This window comes from Staurois parvus, unplaced genomic scaffold, assembly GCF_062004578.1.
Source record: "Staurois parvus isolate SC_StPar_1 unplaced genomic scaffold, SC_StPar_1.0 ptg000393l, whole genome shotgun sequence".
NCBI lineage: Eukaryota > Metazoa > Chordata > Amphibia > Anura > Ranidae > Staurois > Staurois parvus.
Genome location: NW_028318189.1, coordinates 444,849 through 462,988, shown reverse-complemented (window position 1 = coordinate 462,988; position 18,140 = coordinate 444,849). Strand labels below are relative to the sequence as shown.

General features: G+C 40.1%; 1 protein-coding gene across 1 annotated transcript in view; it reads left to right on the top strand.

The window, feature by feature from the left end:
• The window catches only part of LOC149455476 (A disintegrin and metalloproteinase with thrombospondin motifs 14-like), a 215,484-nt gene that overhangs the window by 106,813 nt on the left and 90,531 nt on the right, over window positions 1-18,140 (top strand). The window contains exons 6-7 of the mRNA XM_089686196.1: window positions 880-1,036; window positions 12,620-12,725. Of these exons, the coding sequence (XP_089542322.1) occupies window positions 880-1,036; window positions 12,620-12,725 (263 nt within the window). The remainder of the gene's footprint in view (window positions 1-879; window positions 1,037-12,619; window positions 12,726-18,140) is intronic.

Sequence of the window (18,140 nt, the reverse complement as noted above, 5' to 3'; positions counted from 1 at the left end):
TTGCATGCAAAATTGTGGCCGCTTGGTGTCGAGGCCCAGATGATGGAAGGCCACACATTTGCGTGTGGCCGGCGTGAAGAGGTTAACATTTGTTGAGGCACACTGCACTGCATTTAAATGCTATTTTCGCCCAGTGTACACCATTGAGACACATTTGTGTGAACTGACCCTATTGAAAGCACTACATTTTAGCTTGCTATTGCATTGGGCCTGTATCAAGCACTCCAGTGGACATGGTCTATCTTTAATTACAAAAAGTCTGCACTCCCTATTTCCATAACCCAGATCAAGTTAGACCACCCCCAGGCCCAGGTACTTACTTACCTTTTCCTGATGGCAGTGTCTGTGGTTTAATAGCCTTCAGCACAAAATCTTTCCTATCACTACATCAGCCTGCACAGTAAATTTCTATAGATTTACCATACTTGAGATGCCAGGAGTTGAGTTTCATTCAAAACTATGGAAGTTATGCTGCAGGCAGTAATGGAGGAGATTTTTTGCAGAAGGCTGTAAACACCAGAGGAGGCCGCCACCATCAGAAACAGGTAAACAAGTAAGCGCCTGGATGTGTGAGTGTGTGTGTATGTGTTGGGGATGGGGGGGGAGTTTAGCTTGGAGTAGGTTGAAGGGCTATGGAGGGGGCTGTTTTTTCAATCTCTCAAGAACCTAGCTGTGGCTGCTCAAAACTCCTAAACCCTGCTTAGCTAGAGGTTCTAGGAACATCTGGCATTTTTGGTACTTCTCTGATTTAGGATTCGCTGCACGTTATCACCCTTTAACAATTATGTTTCCTTGTTTTAAAATATACAACGTTTGGACATTTTGTAGTAAAGAAGGTAATTTATATGATGTGTTCTGATTGTTATACTTTCTCTGCAGTCTATCAGTCTTATAGAACGTGGAAACCCATCAAGAAGCCTTGAACAAGTTTGTCGTTGGGCCCATTCCCAGCAACGTTCAGATCCAGATCATGCTGAGCACCATGATCATGCTGTGTTTCTCACCAGGCAAGATTTTGGTCCTGCAGGTATGCAAGGTACTGTATTTTGTATGATGTCAACCAGGTATGTGCAGCATGCTGGTTGAGAGTGAGAACATAACCAATAGCTAATCTGTTTGTGCAGATAGATACTTGTAGGCGAATAGTCAAGCTAGTTATAGCTCAGTTTTGTTGGCCAACTAAATTATCTTGTGTGTGTCTCATTGACTCTGTAATGTATATAACCTACTAAAGAAAATGGTTTGGCTAAAAGAGGGACTTTTACTATTCATCAAATCACCTTTTACACAAACAAAGGTAAATTTCAATGATTTTTATCAGACCTTTGTTCAGTTTATGCTCTGATCCTGCATTGTTTATTTTTTAGTAAAACCAGTCAATAGGCTTATGTGTCAAAACAAGCTGCTCTTTATATTTGTGTTGCTGCCAGTCAGTGTGTCTGCACTGGTGCATTTTACTTGGTGTGAACCGGCTGTAAAACTCAACTCCAGCTGAAACTTTTTTTGTTGTTGTTTTGGAGAGACTTGGTAAGCCTAAACACCTCTTCCAAGTTTATATTGCTGTCTGTGAACCAATTGGGTAGATCTGGTCTCACTTCCTATCCTTGTGACACCCTATCAGAGCTGGATAAGAGAGGGAAGTGGTGAAAGAAAGACACAGGCAGCCATGAAAACCGGTCAAAGTTTGTAACCCTTCCCCTTTTTAATGAGAAAATGTGTTGTTAAAGTCTGTCTCCTTACTACAGAGATTTTTCATTGCTTTCTGTGTCAACAGGAAGTGTTTTTAAATGTTTCCAATAGAGACACAAAACTGCACAAAAGAAAAAAATTGAGAGAAGTTCTATCCCTGTCCTTTTCTGCAAAAAAAAAATGGTTGGAGTCTGCTTCTAGTACATCCTACTGAGAAATGTTTTATCTTGGGGATTTGTCACTATAATCCCACACAGCATAGGAAAATAGGAACATATTCATATATATATGGGCATGTGTGTTAAGTATCTTAATGCGTCATTATTGTTTTTAACCACTTCCCGTTCTCCCTATAGCAGAAATACTGCTACAGGGCGGCACGGGTACACAAAATCACGTGTATATATATTTGATTTTGCATTTCCGGGTAGGGGGCACGTGCGAGCCATGCGCACACCATACTCTCGCCCCCATTCGCGGCTGCAGCTGTCAATCACAGGGTCCTGGCCAGTGATCACTTGCTGGCGCCCGGTGATTTCCGATGATCGCTGACGGGGAGAATTCTTTTGTTTACTAACAGTTCTCCTCCCTGTCAGCTCGGGCACACTGCTTTGGATGGCTGTGCACAGAGCAGCCCTCCAAAGCAGTGTGCTTTCAGTGAAGCACACAGTGTGGTTTTCAGTGAAGCACACTGACACGGCCCAGCACCATGTAAAACACTTCCAGCACACAATTAACCCTTTGATTGCCCCTCATGTTAACCCATTCCTGCCCAGTGCCATTAGTACAGTGTCAGTGCTTTTTATTAGCACTGATCACTGTATTAGTGTCACTGAGGACGTCAGTGATACCAAGTCAGTTCCCCCCAGTGTCAGAATGCCTGCCGCAGTCCCGCTATAAGTCGCTGATCGCCTCCATTATCAGTAAAAATAAAAATTTCAGTATCTATACCGCCATTTGTAAATGCTAAAACTTTCATGTAAACCAATTAATTTACATGTATTGGTATTTTGTTTTAGCAAAGACATGTAGCAATGATTCCCACACAATGCATGAAGGTAAAAGACCTTAAGACCTTAAGCCTTTAAAACCACTTTAATTGAACAAGCTGAATTTAGAAGCTGATTTGCTACCATGCAGAGCTGCACAAGATTTTGCACTCTCCATATTTAGTAAATCAAACCTTAGGTGTTTATTTTCCAATTCTGCTAAACTTTCATAATGCTGACTAATGACAGTAAGGATTTCTAAGAATAGCAAGCCTCACCTGACACCCTAAGCCTATCTTTCTCTTATGTATAGCCAAAATGTTTTCCAATTTTTGGATAAATTAGCCACTTCCCGACCGGCCTATAGCAGATATACTACTACAGGGCAGCACGGGTGCGAAAAATCACATATATATGTGTGATTTTGCATCTCCAGGTAGGGGGCACGTGCTACGCGCGCACACCCTGCCAACTCCACCATTCGCGGCTGTCACTCACTGTGTCCTGGCTGTTGATTAAGGGGGGGGAAGGAAAATGTCACCAGCACACTGAGGATCACCAATATGGGTCCAAAAGTTTTAATGAGCAATCACATAGTTACAGCAAGGCAACGTTTCGGAGTCTCGCAGGACCCCTTTATCAGGCATATGACTGTTGATTACTCGCTGGCTCCCAGTGATTGCCGAGGATCTCCGAAGGGGAGGAGAACTGTATGTAAACAATACAGTTCTCCTCCCTGTCAGCTCATGCACACTGCTTTGGATGGCTGTGCACAGCACAACCATCCAAAGCACTGTGATTATAGTGAAGCACACACACCAAGGTTACTGTGAAACAGCACACAGTTAACCCTTTGATCGCCCCTCATGTTAACCCCTTCCTGCCCAGTGCTATTAGTGCAGTGTCAGTGCTTTTTTTTTTAGCACTGATCACTGTATTGGTGTCACTGGGGATGTCAGTAACACCAAGTCAGTTCCCCCTCAGTGTCAGAATGCCCGAAGCAGTCCCGCAGTCCTGCTATAAGTCGCTGATCGCCGCTATTATAAGTAAAAATAAAAAAAAATTCCAGCATCTATACCGCCATTTGTAAACGCTAAAACTTTCACATAAACCAATTAATTTACACGTATTGGGATTTTTTTTTAGCAAAGACATGAAGCAGAATGCATTTTTGCCTAAATTTATGAGGAGATTTGATTTATTTTTTTACTGGACATGTTTAATAGCAAATGTCAAAAATATTGTTTTTTTCTCAAAATTGTCGGTCTTTTTTTTTATAGCGCAAAAAAATAAAAACCGCACAGGCAATCAAATACCACCAAAAGAAAGCTAACTTCATGAAAAAAAGGACATAAATTTAATTTGGGTGCAGCGTTGCATGACCGCGCAATTGTCAGTTAAAGTAACAGAGCGCCGTAACGCAAAAAATGGCCTGGTGAATCCTCAGGAGTGGTTAGGGAAAGGTCAAGCTTTTATTGCTGTTTCTGTCCTCAGTGGTTACATTCACTTTCTGTTTGTCCTGGCTACCACTGTCAGTATGTTAGAAAGTAATGGAAATAAAAGAAAGCACATCTTCCAATGGGAAGCTGTTTGATTGACAGCTATCTAACAGGAATTCCCCTCATTTTGAAAGAATTTCTCCCATTTCCTGTTGCATCTTCAGGACAAGAAATAAAGACAAATCTCCCCAGTTGGACACACACAATGAAATAAACTGACAGGGGTTTTTATAATTCCTACTCTATCCAACACAAAATATGAGCTAAAAACACACTTTGAGATCAGAATGATGCCAGGCACATTTTTGTTCATCTGTAATGAGGAATGGATGTTTTTTGATCTTTTGAATTACATTTTTGTTAAAATATAAGAGCACTATTTCATGGAAGTTGGAAATTGGCTGCTCATTCTAGCTGAAATAATCATAATGCGCTGAACAAACTCCAATAGCTCTACAGCAAAATGCAAGAACTATGTTGCAAGAAAAAACAGTTTCACCCCTACCTTGTTATAATTTGTAATATTGAGATCAGCAGAACCACTAACAAATTTCAAACAGTGTGCCACCAGGCTTAGCCAATTACTTGCCACACAATTTTTACATAAAATCAATGGCAGATAAAGTGGTGGTGGCAGATAAGATCACCAAAGGCCACAAAATTAATTTCTAAGCCCTATAATTAAACATCTGGCATATATAAACACTTGTTTGCTGTATATAGATAGATAACTAGATACACACATGCATACATAGAGATTAAGATTAGATTTTGCTATACTCTAAAACCAGAGGTAGGCAACCTTTGAGAAGTGGAGACCTACCTGAACAAAAAGAAAGAATTCAAAGATCGCCAGGGTTTGGCTCCCCTTTTTTTTTTTTAGAAATTAACTAGCAAGGTATAGCTAAATAGTAAGGCAAATTTAGAAAAATACAATAAAACAAAAGTCACTGTAAAAATATAAACTTAGCCTATCTTAAATGTGGGCAGAGGCAGTTGGTCAGTGGAGGGTGTGTGGACAATGTCAGTAGGGCAGAGGATGGTGTCAGTAGAGCAGTGGATGGTGTCAGTCAGCACAGCAGTAGATAGTGTCAGTCAGTAGAGCAGTGGATGGTGTCAGTAGGGCAGTTCACGGTGTGTGGACAGTGTCAGTAGAGTAGTGGACTATGTCAGTAGAGCAGTGCATGGTGTCAATTAGTGAACGGTGTCAGTCAGGCAGTGGAGTTTGTCATTAGGGCAGAGATTGGTATCATTAGGGCAGTAGATGGTGTCAGTAGTTTTTTATTTTTATTATTTTATATTATTTTTTACAATTTAATTTTTTATTATATTTTACAAATTTTTAGCAGCCCTGTTGGGGTGCTTTGGCGAAATATCAGGGGTCTAAACCCATCAGCTTCAGCTGCACAGAATGTATGAACAGGAAGAGCCTCCCTGTTTATTCACAGACCGAAGCATAAAAACACAGTTCACTATGCTTCAGTTATGAATGAACGCAGTAAGTGATCGGTACCAATCACTCACTGTGTTCATTTAGAAAAGCTCTCCTCTCCTGCAGAAGTTGGCAGGAGAGGAGAGGAGAGGAAGGGAAGCTGGCAGTGCTTTTGAGGGAGGGGACCAGGAAAGCACATGATGGGGCCTGGGCAGCAAAAGGAAGGGGAATTTGGACAAGAGCGGCGATGGGGTTGGCATTTATTGGAACCAATCCCCTGTATTTTCCTCCTGCAGCAGCTGAATGCTGGAGGGAGGAAGAGTACGAGAAGCCAGCTTTCAGCAGCTGCAGGAGGAAAATACAGGGAACCGTTCTAGTAAATGCTGCCACTGCTCCTGTCCAGGTTCCGGAAGTCAGCAAGGAAGGGACAAAATCTACATGTCATCTGCCCGTGATCGATGAGTAAATCACTTTCTACAAGTAGACCCCTGCTCTACTCCCTTTAGCTGCAGAGGCAGCAGCCAAGGGTGTGCACATGCCGAAGCAAGAATTCCACCTCCTGTTGCTTCATTCAAGTAAATTGTGTCCATTTTGCAAGCGCCCTGCAACTGTGTGCTAATGTGGGATGCAAGGGGTTAAAGCAGGCAGTGAGAAGGCAATACAATGCCTCTTCACCATCTGCTTAAACCCCTTGGTCACTGTACTGCCAAGATTGTAGGGCGCTTATAGAGCAGCCTCTTTCACTTGAATAGGTCACATTTGGCGCTACATCTGCCAATCACGATAGGGCATATCATTTGTGCTGTGGCCATGACATGTGTACATGGCCACTGCAGCTAAAGGGGGTGTGGTTGGGGGGTTAAAAATTCAGCTCAACTATGGAGTATTACCACCCCCCAAACCGTGAATGTAAAGAGACCTTACTGCCTTGAGCTCCCTTAACTAGTATCACAGAGTTCACAGAATTTTAGAAGCTATTATGTCCAGTTCAGTCTGAACTGAAGAAGTTAATGCAGGAAAGTCCACTTTCAGTAGATCACAGAGTTTTGCAGCTGCTGCTGGCACCACTCCAGATGATACAAGCAGGGATAAGAGGTGAAGTGCAATTGATACCACTCTGCCTTATACCGCAGTGGGAACTATATTCCAGACTAAAAAGTATTAAGAGGAAATGGAAGACACGGTCACCTACTCTATGTCTGTCAGGCAGGGCTTGAGGGAGGTGCCGACCAATTGGGGGGTGATGTGAAGAGGGTTGTGCACAGAAGAGTGGGCAAATATTGCCAAGTCAAGATGTGCCATGCTGATAGATTCATACCCAAAAAGACTGAGTGCTGTAATAAAATCAAAAGGTGCTTCACAAAGTATTGGTTTAAGGGTGTGCACACTTATGCAACCACATTATTTTAGTTTTTTATTTTTACTTTCCTCCACCTTTCAGTTTGTTGTGCAACTGAGTTGTACATTTTATAGGTTACATTAATGTTGGAAAAAGTTCTGAAATGATTTATCTTTGTCTCATTTTTTAATAGGGTATGTAGACTTTTTATAGCCACTATATATATGTAGGTCAAATGCACATATTTTGAAAAATATTCTGCCTGAAAAGTGAGAGTTAATTTTTTTAGACGGTTAGCTTGAATAGTCCACTTTATGTGTCATTTGATTTTTTTTTTTTCGTTGTTGTTCTGCACATTTACCCTGTATACTCTGGCAGAATGTGGTTTTATTTTAAATTTCACTACTCTCAAATCCTTTTTTGTCTCTGTCATTAGACCACTTCTTTTCGCCAAAACAAACCGTAAAAAAAAGTACCTTTGTTCTAGATAGGCATTTGGCTGACCTGTAGAGTCTATGTGGGTAGCAAAATTATAGGGACACAATCAGGGTAGGAAGGGTTAGTAGGTTTGTTTTACTACAAGCTAGTGTAAAATTGACTTGTAATGTTTCAAAATGCTGTATTCAGACTGTATAATGAAAATTAAAAACCTCTTTGAAAAACAGAAGTTAGCTAGGTTCTTGGCTTATTTATTTGGAAAATGTGTCTTTTTACTATAATCATGACTGATTAGGCTTTTGTGACTGGTCACTGGTCATAATGTTTAAAAAAACATTGGTAGTCCAGAAAAAGTCAATATTAAGTAGTTGATAATTCCATTTAAACATATTAGGTCTGGGTGGCGTGATGATTAGGTAACTTTGCTTTTAATATACATAATTACCCTGGGACCCCACTTCCAAGTTCCACTGCTGTGTAGTCACCCTGGAATGTCTTTCACTGCTGGGACTGTTAGACTGTTCATTCATTATTCCATATTTTCTAGTTATGCAACCTGTCCGACCATTGCTAATAATTATCCTGTGATATTAGTGGGTAATAAATGAGCGATAACAGCACAACTGTATGAAGAAAGTGTTTATCATATGGATAAAAATCTTTGCACGATACTTTCAGCAACAGAAGAATAAATGGAGTCAGCTTGCATGTAAAGTGAATGTAAATCTAATACTGTATTTATTTGTTTGCTGAAGACCAGACTTAAAGTGGGACAAGAGTTAAATTAAAAAATGCTGACATGTAGGCTTTTATGACAGAAGAGACTCCATGAGTTGGTTTACTAAAGGCTGGCTGTTCACTTTGCAAGGGAATTTTTCCTTAGCTTAGTGAATATAGTAAAAATGTACTTTGCAAAGAATATCCAATCATGTGCAAGGAAAGCCAAAACAGTATTTTTGCTTGCACATGATTGGATAATGGAAGTCAACAGAGCTTTACATCATTCACTAAACTAAGGGAAAGTTTCTTTGCAGAGTAAAAATTTCCTTCTAAAGTGAACAGCCTATTTGTCTGTATATCTACCTTGTATGTCTCTTCTGACACTATCCTTCGATCTGTCAGCATTTTTTCTCTGACTGTACACTAAGCCACACATGTGCAGCTCAGTGTAGTGTTGGCATGATTTTGTGCTGGGATGAAGTAATATCATCCCAGCCTTGCCAAAAAACATTTTGGACCTGGAATAAAACCAAGAGAAGATGGAAGCTCAGGCAATGTAGTGACTAGGGGAGCACAGACATAATAGTTCTAGAGGGGGGCGCTTTGAAAAGTTGGTATAACATAATGTGCCAATGCCAATATGCATACTAGCAAATTATGGCAAAAGCTTCTTGAATCTTCAAAACATTGTGTGCGGTTTAGGTCTACTTTTGTCTGTCTATAAATTTGAGATAGCGCTTATTCATGCATTATCCAATTTCTCTCAGGGCATGTTACCAACAATGCTGTCATTGTGCTTTTCCAGCCTTACCAATTTAGGTGAATAGGGAGTAAGTGGGGACTACATTCAGGAGGCTGAAGGTAGCTCATCAGGAGGAAAGTAAGCAATTGGTAAATAACTTCAAACTTATCTGATCAACTGTCTTCCCTATGGGACAGATGGTGGGTTGTAGTTCTCCCATAGACATGGAACATTGCCTGATTTGGCTATGAATAGTGGGATCTGTCATCTAATGTCTATGGGTGTCCTAAGAGTATGGGAGAATATTTATTTACTACAGGTACTTATATAACGCCATCAATTTATGCAGCGCTATACATATATATTGTACATTGTACATTCATATCAGTCCCTAATCCTCAAGGGACATACAAGCTAAAGTCCCTAACTTACATTCATACATACACATATTAGGGCCAATTTAGACAGGATCAGGGGCGGACTGACAACTCATGGGGCCCCCGGGCAATAGGGGATCATGGGGCCCCTGTGTCCTTGCCCAAACTCAAAAAAGCTTATGAAAAAGGTACCAGGGGCATCTCATGGGGCCCCCTACTGACCCCGGGCCCTCGGGCAGTCCCCGAGTTTCCAAATGGTCAGTCCGTTCCTGGACAGGATCCAATTAACCTACCAGCATGTCTTTGGAGTGTGGGAAGAAACTGGAGTACCCAGAGGAAACCTACGCAGGCACAGCGAGAACATGCAAACTCCAGGCAGGTGGTGCTGTGGTTGGGATTCGAACTAACGACCCTAATACTGCCAGGCGGAAATGCTAATCATCTAGCCACTGTGCTGCCCACATAAGAATACACATAAGCTGGGTTTAATTGACAGTTTTCAACAAATAATTAGCACAATTTATAGCCTGATTTATGCGGGCAAAGGCCTATTTTCATGTGCTTTATGTTGTATTTTCATTTACATTTGAATGAATAAGTTAGAATATACACAGGCTCAAAACTATAAACCAAACTCTTTGTTTACTAAGGTAAATAACTTTTTTAATTCAGCTAGTTACAACCCCAGAGCCCAGCTGAAAATCAGACTCAGCCACAATTAGCAACTTTGTCACTTGGCCAACAGTTTTGTTATGTGACATATTAGTGTATTCTTGGCATGTAAGGCTACGATGATGTAACTGGTGAGGAAGCTTATGATGTACTGGAAATTGGCCAACTATGTTACCAGTGGAGAATGTTATATTATTGTACTTCTCTCTATTTGATGTAATGTGCACAGCTGCAGAGTTAAGTGTCTTCTAGGTTACTCAACTGTTAAGCATGTCTCCTGTTAATGTTTTTAATCCGCAGATATTTCTGTAGGAAATCAGTGCAAGTACCAGTTGGCCTGTTCACTTTATCTTTCTGTGCAAATGTAGCAATAAAAGTAATATCAATGTGTTGGCTGTATTAAATGTAAGCCATACTGTTATTAAACATTCTCCTCTGAATGAGCATCATACACACGGTGTGAAGTGCCCTCTTGGCTGCATGGAACTTTGTAATTCTGATCAGATAGTCTTGTGATCCAGACACCCCTGCCAGACAGAACACTCAGGCCTTCATTAACCTCTTCCCGACAAGCGTATGTACATATGTGGCCTCACAGAAGTGGGTCTTAATCCTCTGGGGCTGCATATATGAGTACCTGTGTTTTTGCTAGCACACTCTCAGCATAGAGACTGGGCTTTCACTGAGAGGAGGACCTGAGAGGACCCACACTAACAATTGGGAACTAGGAGGCCTGGTTCCTGATCACCTCTGATTGGCTATCACATTGATCAGTCATTGTTCAGCCCACCCCTGTTCTTTTTTTTGCTTCTTGAATGGAAAAAAAGATATGTTGGATGTTTATGGAATATTGGAAGTTTGTGTAAAAAAAAGAGAAAGAAAGAGAGAAAAAATAGCAAGATCAAGGTTTGATCTAGGTCAGGGTTAGGGTCAAAGGCCATGGTCAGGATCAGTGTGTTCTAGCTAGGATAAAAAAAGCAAAATGTGCACTATTATTTCTGGGCCATACTGCGGGTACAAACAATAACATACACATACGTGGTATTGCTGAGATCGACAGGAGTAGAATTTATTTTGAGTTGTTCTTTGCTGGCAGGTTAAAAGCAAAGATATACAGCAAAATTTAAAAAAAAATATTTTTTTTATAGTATTATGTCCCTTTTTTCCTTTGATAATAAAAAACAGGCATGTCAATAACCTTATCCAGACAAACTAATTGGACAAAAAAAGAGCAGTATGAGATTGTTCCGGTGCTCTCTCCTTGTGTAAGCATGTTCTTTGTTTTAGACTGACAAGGCTATACATTGCAGCAGATCACAGATGGGTAAACGCAACCTGGCCACACATGGAGTGAATTTCAGCCCATTCCTGATGAACTAGATGAAATTCAAGCCATGGGTAGCACTGTCTGACTCCTCCTGACCAACATCCTTCCATTTGAAAATTGAAGAAGAGGGGAGTAAAAACTTGTGTTCAAACAGCAGCTACTTTCAATCAGCTGCAGCCAGTGTTTGGATATTCTGACAGTCGGCACCTGCTCTAATGCCTTAGACTGGATAGGGAAATCGGTGGGGCTGAATAAGAGGAATCTAAACAGTGGTTAGGCTTACAGAAAAAATCATACAATGTAAGGCCAGCTTAACCTCTGGTTCACATATCCACGTTCCTTTGAGACGCGTTTTGCGTGGGCACGAGAGCCCATTCATGTAGCAGAATATATTTTGGCATAAATTTATGACAAAAATTTGTTTCTTTTTAATTTTTTTTACTGGACATGTTTAATAGCAAAAATTAAAATATATAGTTTTTCTTAAAAAGTTTTGGTCTTTTTTTGCTTATAGTGCAAAAAATAAAAAACACACAGACAATCAAATACCACTGAAAGAAAGCTTTATTTTTGGGGAAAAAAAGTACATAAATTTCATTTGGGTGCAGCGTTGCATGACCGCACAATTGTCAGTTAAATTAACGCAGCGCTATATAGCAAAAAATGGCCTGGTCAGGAAGGGGGGTAAATCATCTGGAGGGCTAAGTGGTTAAGCTTTGACAAAAAAATACCTGGAAGCTGATTGGTTTCTGTGCAGAACTGTGCAAAATTTTGCATTCTCCAGTTTTAGTAAATAAACCCCAAAGTGTCAGGAAAACCATTAGAGCAAAAAGCATTTAGCTTTTCTTGTGCTGCCATTTTTTTTCTTACCTATGAACATTGTACACTAATTGTGTTTCTTGTACTGTATATGACTTCTGTATTATTGGTAAACTTTTTGGATCTGTTCAAGGTAACTTCTTTTAGTCAATAAAAACGCAGGCTTGTGCAGAATGTCATGATACTGGTTATTATGGTAAAGGAGATATTAAGTTTTGTTTAGTTATTATTAATATTATACAGGATTTTTATAGCCCAGCAGTTTGCTCAGCGCTTTACAATATAAAGGGAGATAATACAGCAACAATACAGTTCAATCCAAGAGGGTTAGGAGGGCCCTGCTCCTTGGAGCTTACCATTTTAAATTAGTTGACCTAAGAAGCATACCGTTACAGATAAGAATCTCTTTTGGCCTTACTGTAAGGATGTTGCTTTTTTGTTTTTGTTTCTGCTTTTTAACAGAAATAGAAAATAGCAAAGCATACTGCTTCAGTTAGATTGGGAAAGATTACCATATCAACCTACAAGATACTCAAAAACATTTGGCTAACTGTTGTCCTTATTTTCTTCTGACAGGTTATGCTCCTGTCACAGGAATGTGCCACCCCCTACGCAGTTGTACTCTAAATCATGAGGATGGTTTTTCTTCTGCATTTGTGGTTGCCCATGAAACAGGTCATGTGTAAGTGTTTTTGTTATTTTTTTTTTGCGTGTTTAACAGATATGAGTTGAAAGTAGACCCAGGTATAATACCAATACCGTCAGCAACAATCTTTAAGAAAACATCAATCTGAGATGATTAGCTTCTGCCACCACTGACATAAAAATACATTACCAATTAAGCCAAGCATTTGTGTTTATGTGCATGCTAGGAGACCAATGTTCCAGCAGTGCTGGAGGACAGTCCCCTCCTAAGTCTGAGAGTGCTCTTAGACATTAAACTACTATACACAGTGACAAAATTGGGTAGGATTTAAAAAAAGGTTAACTGATGGGCAGCCACTTACAAATGATTGCAGTTATCTGTTGCATCCGCACATCTGGAGATCAAAGAAATTACGATGACTTCATATGAACTCCATTTCTCTGGCCACCTGGAGCCTATGATGAGGTATATATTTTTGGAATGGGATTGTTTAAAGTTTTAGAAAGCATTTTTAATTCCAAGGGTTTTTTTTAGTAGTTTCTACTAACTTCGATTCTTTGTTGTATACACTGTGATTCAGAATTGACTCACTCTTAACCACATGAGAATTTAAAATGGACAAACAGTCAAACTGATTGACAGCATCTGCTTGCTACACTAAAAAAAAGTACTAGTAGGGTAGGTCACCACTGTAGTACAATGTATTTTTAAAAAAATAATCATCCCTGTGTATCTTAGCTGAATGCTGGAGGTCTCATGTTTCAGTTACTAAAGTTGCTGAAAACAAACAAAAATGTCAGCAGAAATTATTATACGGATTTATATAGTGCCAACAGTTTACTCAGCGCTCTACAATATAACGGGAGACAATACAGCAACAATACAGTTCAATACAAGAGGGATAGGAGGAGCTTGGAGCTAATTATCTCTAGGAGATAATTCATTAGGAAAAGGAAGGGTAGGAAAGGCAACATAAAGTATAAAGTATGTTTCAGGCAAAATACAATATAAAGTATGTTTCAGGCAAAATACAGTATAAAGTATGTTTGTTGAAATGTGTTGTCATTCATTTCTAATGGAACTTCAACGCACATATACATGCAACAAAAGGCACCTGGGCTATAACACGCCATAGCTTGCAGATGTGAATGTTTTCTGCGTTGTGGTGGGCTGCATTACTAGAAATGGTGAAGATATGGTTTATCACGTGTTAAAGTGCTTTGGGAGCCCATTCAAGTGGAATAGGCTTTCTCAATGCAAAATTTTAACTACATAATTTTACTATTTTTGGTTGTGCACTGCAAAGTTAATGCATGCATACATCTGCAAGAGCCCTAAAGATAATCTCCCTTCATTATTACTCTTTTACATGTTTAAATGTTTACTACGAATGAATCTCACTTTACATCACTACACAGCCTCTCTATTGCAATAGCTGGCTTTTGAAACTATATTCAACACAACAATGAAATGTGCAGAACTCTGTACTGGAATGTTTTGGGAGTTTGCATAGATAACAACCAATTGAAGTCTTTTGCTTCAAATACTATTTTTTGTCTTTGTGGGGGGCAGAGTTGGCGCAGGTCAGTAAGTGAGCATAGTGATCCGTTTACCTTATGAGTTTTTCTCTGTAGATCTCTAGGGTCCTCCAAAGGTTGTTAGTGGTTTCTTAACCAGCAACATCTACTTCCATCAGTGTTAGGGGCAGAATTTTCCACTGTTCTCAAATATAAGGTGTCACTTTTGCACTGACCACCCATGCAAGGTACAACTATAATAACCACCAATGCAAGGAGAAACCTTTCCACTGATCTCCAATATAAGGGGACCCCAGGGGCGGACTGACCATTTGGAAACTCAGGCACTGCCCAAGGGCCCGGGGTCAGTAGGGGGCCCCATGAGATGCCCCTGGTACCTTTTTCATAGGCTTTTTTGAGTTTGGGCAAGGACACAGGGGCCCCATGATCCCCTATTGCCCAGGGGCCCCATGAGTTGTTAGTCCACCCCTGGGGGACTCTTTTCCCATTGAATACTAATGAAAAGGGCTATTCTTCCACTGACCACCATTATAAAAGGACATTTTTCCACTGAACACTAATGGAAGAAGACATTTCTTAAATGACCACCAATGGAAGCAGACATTTCTTCACTGACCACCTATGCAAAGGGAACATTTTTTCTTCTGAACTCCAATGTAAAGAACCATTTCTCTACTGATCACTAGTGTAAAACAACACATCAGATTTTTGTTGGTGTTTCTTTACTGTCCATAATTATTTTTAATTTAAATATGATCTGCAGTCAGAGTAAAATACTTTACGTACACCATAGGCTTTATTGTTTCCTTTTCTTTAAAAAATTTGGTGAGCTTACTAATCACTTATATATAATATATGTATGCTGTTGCTATATTCGTTTCAAGCAGGGATTCCCTTTAAATGGGGAAATACACAGGAACGCTCTGTGCGTCCCCGTGCGATTCACATGCAGTTTCTACCTGTGTTTGGGGTCCTTTAAGGTAATATTGACAACTGCTGCAGATTGCAACTACAGTGTGTTTTGATTTTCAAGGGTTCCTTTAAGGTAAAAAAGGGAGAATGTCACCACCAAGGATCACCAATATGGGTCCAAAATTTTTAACAAACGATCACATAGTTACAGCAAAGCAACGTTTTGGAGTCTCGCAGGACCCCTTCATCAGGCATGTGGTCACTGCCTACGGTCGCTGCAGCACCCACTTATACACAGAGCCATTTTTTACGCAGTGACATGGGCATTTGGATTGTACACTTGCCTTTAAGGTAAAAGGCTGCCTTATAACATTCAGATGAATAGTAAAATGCAAATTTTTAGTTTTTTTTCTTCTACATTGGTTAGATGCAGTGTAAGGGGTTGGTGTTGGAATATGTGTCAGATATTTATTGTTTAACGAGGTGCTGGGGAGATTTTCCTTCATAACATTTTCACCTTCATGGAAAGTGAGGGAAAACCTCCAAAGGAACAGATAGCAATAAAAAGCTGATGAAGAGTCTAACTCTCCTTCAGTTGGCTATATTGCTATGTCTCGCTTGGAATCATTCCACACTTCCTATCCTGCATTGACACTGTGAGAGGAAATGAAGGGAAATCTCCCCAGTGGGTTTACAGAGTAAAAACTGCTGGAGCTTGTAACACTTCCCCACTCTACACAAAACTAAAATACTTACAGTATGTCATGTGTATATATCATCTAACTGTAAATGACCTTGTATTCCTGTACTTCATCCAGTACATTTGTAAGCCAGTTTCAAAATGTGTTATACAGTGTGTACTCAGTTTGAATATTTGAGACTTCCAAAATACAATGCAATGTTTTAATAGCTAGATTTACAATTCTCTGCATTGTACACGTGAAAGGATCATATAGTCAGGTGTACTTTGCCATCAACAATAATGATTGTCTAAGCATCAAAAATTGCAGCCATCCATCTCATACTTTAGATTTAGAAATGTTCTCAATCAATAGCATAACCAATACATTTATTGGCCAGATCTAAAAATGCATGTTCTATTATTTATGTTTTACCCAGTACTTTTGTAAGCCACTTTACAGAGTTTGTTACACACAGTCTGTTCCCTGTTTAGTTATCTAAGACCTCTATAAAACAAACATATGAAAAAGAAAAAATGTGCATGCTAGAAAGAAAAATAGGGCCAGCTGTTCATGGAACAAGTAATGCTTTGCTTCAATTCACAGTTCTCCAGTAAGGCACAAGTGAAAAACATCATTAACCCTATGGTAACTGGTCTAGTCTGTAATTAAATGAACGTTTTAGTTCATGACTACATAAATGCAATGAGTATTTAATAAAAGGAGTTAACAGTGATAAATACACCTATATAGATTTTACAGGGCCAATCTGCTGTAGATATGAAATGCAGGTAGCTAGAGATGTCAGCACATACCTGCAGTAGCTTCCAAAATATTTATGTTATGGCTTAAAGGATAAGTTCACCTTTGGAACATGTTACATGTTCTATCCATATTTAGGATGGAACATATAACATGTTCCAGCTCCTGCCCCCTCTCCTCCCGATCCCCCCCTCCCTGTGACAGCGGCCTGGGGTTCTCTCTGCACTCACTGTCACTCTTTAAAAAGAGTGACTGTGCAGGGCTCCACCCACCCAATTGCATCCTTCATTCACAGATTCTTGTCAATTAATAAATTACAAATACCGTCCGCAGCAGATGGACTTGTAATTTGAATGGGCTGCAGGGGTGCTGCTGAGCGTTCTCATAGTCCCCTGCCATGCCCTTCAGTTTTCAAACAGAAATACCATACAGAGATGAGAGCCTGAGGACGTCTGCAGGAGCCCACATGGCACTCATGATCTACTGATCACAGGTGCAATGTTCTCCAGGTTTCTCCAGGAAAAAAATAATAAATCCACATTATTTTTCTGCAAAAATATAGGCATTTGTTATTTTTTTTTGTTATAGGTGAACTTAGACTTTAATTCGGGGCCATTTTGACAGGCAAAACACAGATGTTTCCTGGTAGTTTCAAAGCTTGCTGCTAAGCACCACTTCCATAGATTCCTGCTAGCCCATCATTTGCTTAGCAGCCTCAATGGCCTATAGGAATGTGCATATGGTAGGAAGACAAGCTCAGGGGTGGACTGACAACTCATGGGGCCCCCGGGCAATAGGGGATCATGGGGCCTCTGTCTCCTTGCCCACACTCAAAGCACACCCAAAAAAGCCTATAAAAAGGTACCAGGGGCATTTCATGGGGCCCCCTATTGATCCCGGGCCCTCGGGGCAGTGCCCGAGTGCTCGAATGGTCAGTCCGCCCCTGGACAAGCTTCAGCAGCATCAGGAAGTGTCAAAACTTTGTCTGTCAGAGGGACCATGCAAGGAAGATTTGGAAGGCTACTGCAGGTACGTGCAGGTTTCTGAAAACTGTTGGAAAGCTGCTGCAACATCTGCCAGAACATTACCACCAAGTGACAGAACATGTGATTACAGTATAATAGATGAGAATTGTTGCTTCACCTGTGTCTGTATAAACAGCATGCTAACACCCCACTCAATAACTACTTCTCATATAATCCTATCTTCTTTTTGAGTTCTGTAAACTTTGTTTTGGTAGTGGCTTTGTGAAAGTATCCATTATCATCTTATCAGTTTCACAGTATTCATGTACAACACATTTTGTTCCACAAGGTCTTGAAGGTAATGGCATCAATGTGCTTGGTTTTGGCATATATCTTTTCATTATTTGCAATTTTTTACAAATTCTTGATTGTCATCATATAAAACTGTTCATTGAGACCTTGGTTCTCCAATATATTCAAGTAGCTTCTGCTTTTTCAGCTTCTGTAAAATATAATGCCACTAAGATTTGTATTTTGCTGAACACTTGTGTACTCTGTGGCAGAATGGTTGTTGCACTTATGTGACAGAGCCTC